Below are 3,507 nucleotides of genomic sequence, written 5' to 3' on the forward strand. Positions count from 1 at the left end.
GGTGGCTGCAGGTCCTGGTGGCTCTGGCTTGTGACCTGGAGCTCGACACCCTGCCTTGCTGTGCCGAGACGCACAAGTGGGCCTGGTTCCGAAGATACTGCATGGCCTCCCGCGTCGCCGTGGCCCTGGACAGAAGGGCGCCACTGCCCCGTGTGTTTCTCGATGAGGTACTGCGCGTCACTACAGGTCACTTTGGGGAGGCAGAGACACGTTCGTTCCATGGCAGTGCAAAACAGCCCTCACACTGTGACACGGCGACGTGTCTCTGGCCGGGAATTACCGTAACGAACAGAGCACATGGGTGAAAATGGTTCAGCCGATTCCCGTTGAGGGGTCGTTTCAGTGGAGCCGGAACAACACTGGCCGCGTCTCAGTGTCTGAGGCTTCACGCAGTCGTTGCTTCCATTACCGCCGTGAAGTCGCAGAGCTGATGCCGCCATCCCCCCCATCCTCAGGTGGCGTTCCTTCTGCCTGCTCCCCCTCATGGGGTCGCCGTCGCTCTAGAGAGGCGAGTGTTCGGTCCATAATCTCATGCATTTGCTGTCGCTGCCTAGGTGGCCAAGAAGATCCGTGAGCTGATGGCGGACAGTGAGAGCCTGGACGTTTTGCACGAGAGCCACAGCGTCTTCAGGAGGGAGCAGGATGAGCAGCTGGTGCAGTGGATGAACAGGTCGCTCCGTCACGGACACAGGGGGGTGGTGTGGCGGGCACGCATGCACTGTCGCCCCGTGCTCATGTCCGCTTTGCTTTTGTCGTAGGCGGCCAGATGACTGGACCCTTTCTGCCGGCGGCAGTGGCACTGTGTACGGCTGGGGACATAACCACAGGGGACAGCTTGGGGGCGTCGAAGGCGCAAAAGTCAAGGTCCCCACCCCGTGCGAGGCCCTGGCGGCACTCAGGCCGGCGCAGTTGATTGGCGGGGAGCAGACTCTGTTTGCGGTGACCGCTGATGGGAAGGTGAGGACGTGTTTCGGCGTCGCGCTGGCATGAAAGCTGAGACAGCCGAGGCCCCGGCGCATTGCTTAGTTCACAGCCAGACGCCATCTCCAGATCTGTAGTGCCGGCGGCATGCTGGAAGCAGTTACTCTAAAGCAGCGGTCCCCACCGTTTCTGGCACTAGGGACCAGTGCTTCTATGAGAATCTAATGCCCGAGGATCTGAGGTGGAGCTGAGGTGGCGATGCCAGCGCTGGGGAGCAGCCGCAAATACAGATGAGGCTACTTCGCTCGCTCGTCCGCCACTCACCTCCTGCTGTGCAGCCCGGTTCCTAGGAGGCCACGGACCAGTACCGGTCCGCAGCCCCCGGGGTTGAGGACCCCTGCTCTACGATATTTCTGTGCGATCCTTCCTGTGTTCGGTAGCTTTAGTTTTTGTTTTGAAGTACAGTACACAAACAAGCGTATTATGATTACTAAGTAGTCAGTAATTCATTAGACGTCTTCCAGTTATTTTCGCTGCTGCAATGCTTTTAAAAAACTGAGTGCTGCCGGCGCATGGATATAATTGACGTTTATGTGTCGACTTGGTGTCTCGCTGATTCATCCTGCTCTTTTTTTATTAACGTTTTTCAAGAGTTTCTGTGTTTTCTTGCAGAGAGCTGTAACTTGTAAATGAAGGGGCTCCACTCTGGTCCCCGTCTGGGCGAACGGGGGCTTATTGCTGGGTGGGGTGCAGGGTCACGCTGACAAGGTCACACCTGGGTCCAGTTCGCAAAGGAAACCTGTGACTGAACGTCACACACCCCCACATGGGGCTTTGGCAGAAGTCCTTTATCAGAGTAAGGAAGTCCCCTTCCGTTTCTGTGCGTTAGTGGATACTGACTTTTGTCATATACTTTCTGCATTCAAAAATATCTACGTAGATGTTTTCTCCTATAGGGGGTTGTCACAGTGAACTGGACTAATTATCTCGCAGTATTAATTACTTCCTAGACTAGAGGTGGCTCGGCCCGGCCCTCCAGCCCACTCTCCTACCAGGCATCTGGGTTTTTAATTTCAATAATCATTTTTTGAATTTCTGGAAGTTCTGCTTTGGGTTATTGTAGCCTCTTATTCCTTAGGGTACGTTCCAGCTTTTATTTCTTTGGACATAACATGAAACTGTCGTCCTGCTGATGCTCACTCGTCGTTCTTTCTTTCCTCTTGTGTGATGAGAATTTTTAAATGCCGCCCCCCATAGAAAAATTATAAATATATTTGAGCTCACCATTTTCCTTAGAAAATTTTATGTAGAACTTCTTTGAGGCCTAATTTGAAATCAGTCATGGAAGAATTTGTAACCCTTGGCTCTTACGAGCCTGAGACACTGTAAATAAAATTCTCTCCCTGAGGAATCTGGGGCACTCAGTGTAAATTCAGACTGAAAACCAACGTGACGATCAGCGTTTGTGGTTCCGCGTTCTTCGGAGAGATTCCCCCTCTCGGTGCTCAGGCGGACAAAGGTGGTGTTCCCTGTGCTCTTCTTGGTTCTCACTACAGTCTGTGTGAGGGGACAGCCCCTCGCAGCCCAGCTGCCCATGGGCCTCCTTTTAGGGACTTTGTCCCCCAGCCCATTCGCTCGACACCCTCAGACCGGATGCCGGGCAAGCTAGCCCCCCAAGGTCTTGGTTTCACTTCCTCTTTTCGTCCTGAGCTCTCCTCACTTTACAGCCACGCATCGGAAACAATGCGAAACAGCATTTAAATTTACTGACTGACTTATTTAAACTTTTTTTATTTTAATTTTTTAGTTTTTTTAGTATTTAGATTTTTATGAGGTTTGACATATATTTGGAAATGGCAGTCTGATTTTTAAAATTAACGAAAGGTGTTTTGTATCCCCAAACACTACCCACTTAGAGTAAAGAAAATTAGTGTATTCTGATATGTGCTGAAATAGTAAACGTATTTATAATTTTTCTATGAGTGAAATCCGATGTCCACGTTGCTTTTTCTCGTGTAGCTGTATGCCACTGGATATGGTGCCGGCGGCCGGCTAGGAATTGGGGGCACGGAGTCGGTCTCTACCCCAACATTACTCGAATCCATTCAGCACGTGTTTATTAAGAAAGTGGCCGTGAACTCAGGAGGGAAGCACTGCCTCGCCCTGTCTTCGGAAGGAGAAGTTTACTCGTGGGGCGAGGCAGAGGACGGGAAGCTGGGCCACGGCAACAGAAGGTATGATGAGAACACGTAATTTCCACGTTACGTTTCCTCGTTTCTTCGTTCTAATGCGTGCGTGGTGTGTTGGCACTTTCTTTCTCAGAACGACTTTGGTAACGAGTCGAGTGGTAACGACTCGCTTGGCAGGAGTAAGTTCACGTGACGGCGTGGTCGTCTTGCCCACCTGACGCCTCTACTCGGGGGGGAATCAGTTCTGAGTTTCTGATTTCCAAGAACGAAGCACAGTGAGCTTCCTTTCATCCTCTTTCCAGATCCCCTTGCCCTGGTCCGAGTTACCTGCTGAGTCACAGCTGGCTCTGCGTGTGTGACACTAAGAAAACTGAATACGGGGGGGATGGCAAGTGAG

The 3,507-nt window shown here is 51.8% G+C and overlaps 1 protein-coding gene across 1 annotated transcript in view; it reads left to right on the forward strand.

Annotated features, from left to right (window-relative positions):
* The window catches only part of LOC105305786 (E3 ubiquitin-protein ligase HERC2), a 127,551-nt gene that overhangs the window by 104,649 nt on the left and 19,395 nt on the right, over nt 1-3,507 (forward strand). Inside the window, 4 exon segments of the mRNA XM_023523591.1 lie at nt 12-167; nt 555-670; nt 759-957; nt 2,941-3,155. Of these exon segments, the coding sequence (XP_023379359.1) occupies nt 12-167; nt 555-670; nt 759-957; nt 2,941-3,155 (686 nt within the window).

Source organism: Pteropus vampyrus, unplaced genomic scaffold, assembly GCF_000151845.1.
Source record: "Pteropus vampyrus isolate Shadow unplaced genomic scaffold, Pvam_2.0 Scaffold395, whole genome shotgun sequence".
Taxonomy (NCBI): domain Eukaryota; kingdom Metazoa; phylum Chordata; class Mammalia; order Chiroptera; family Pteropodidae; genus Pteropus; species Pteropus vampyrus.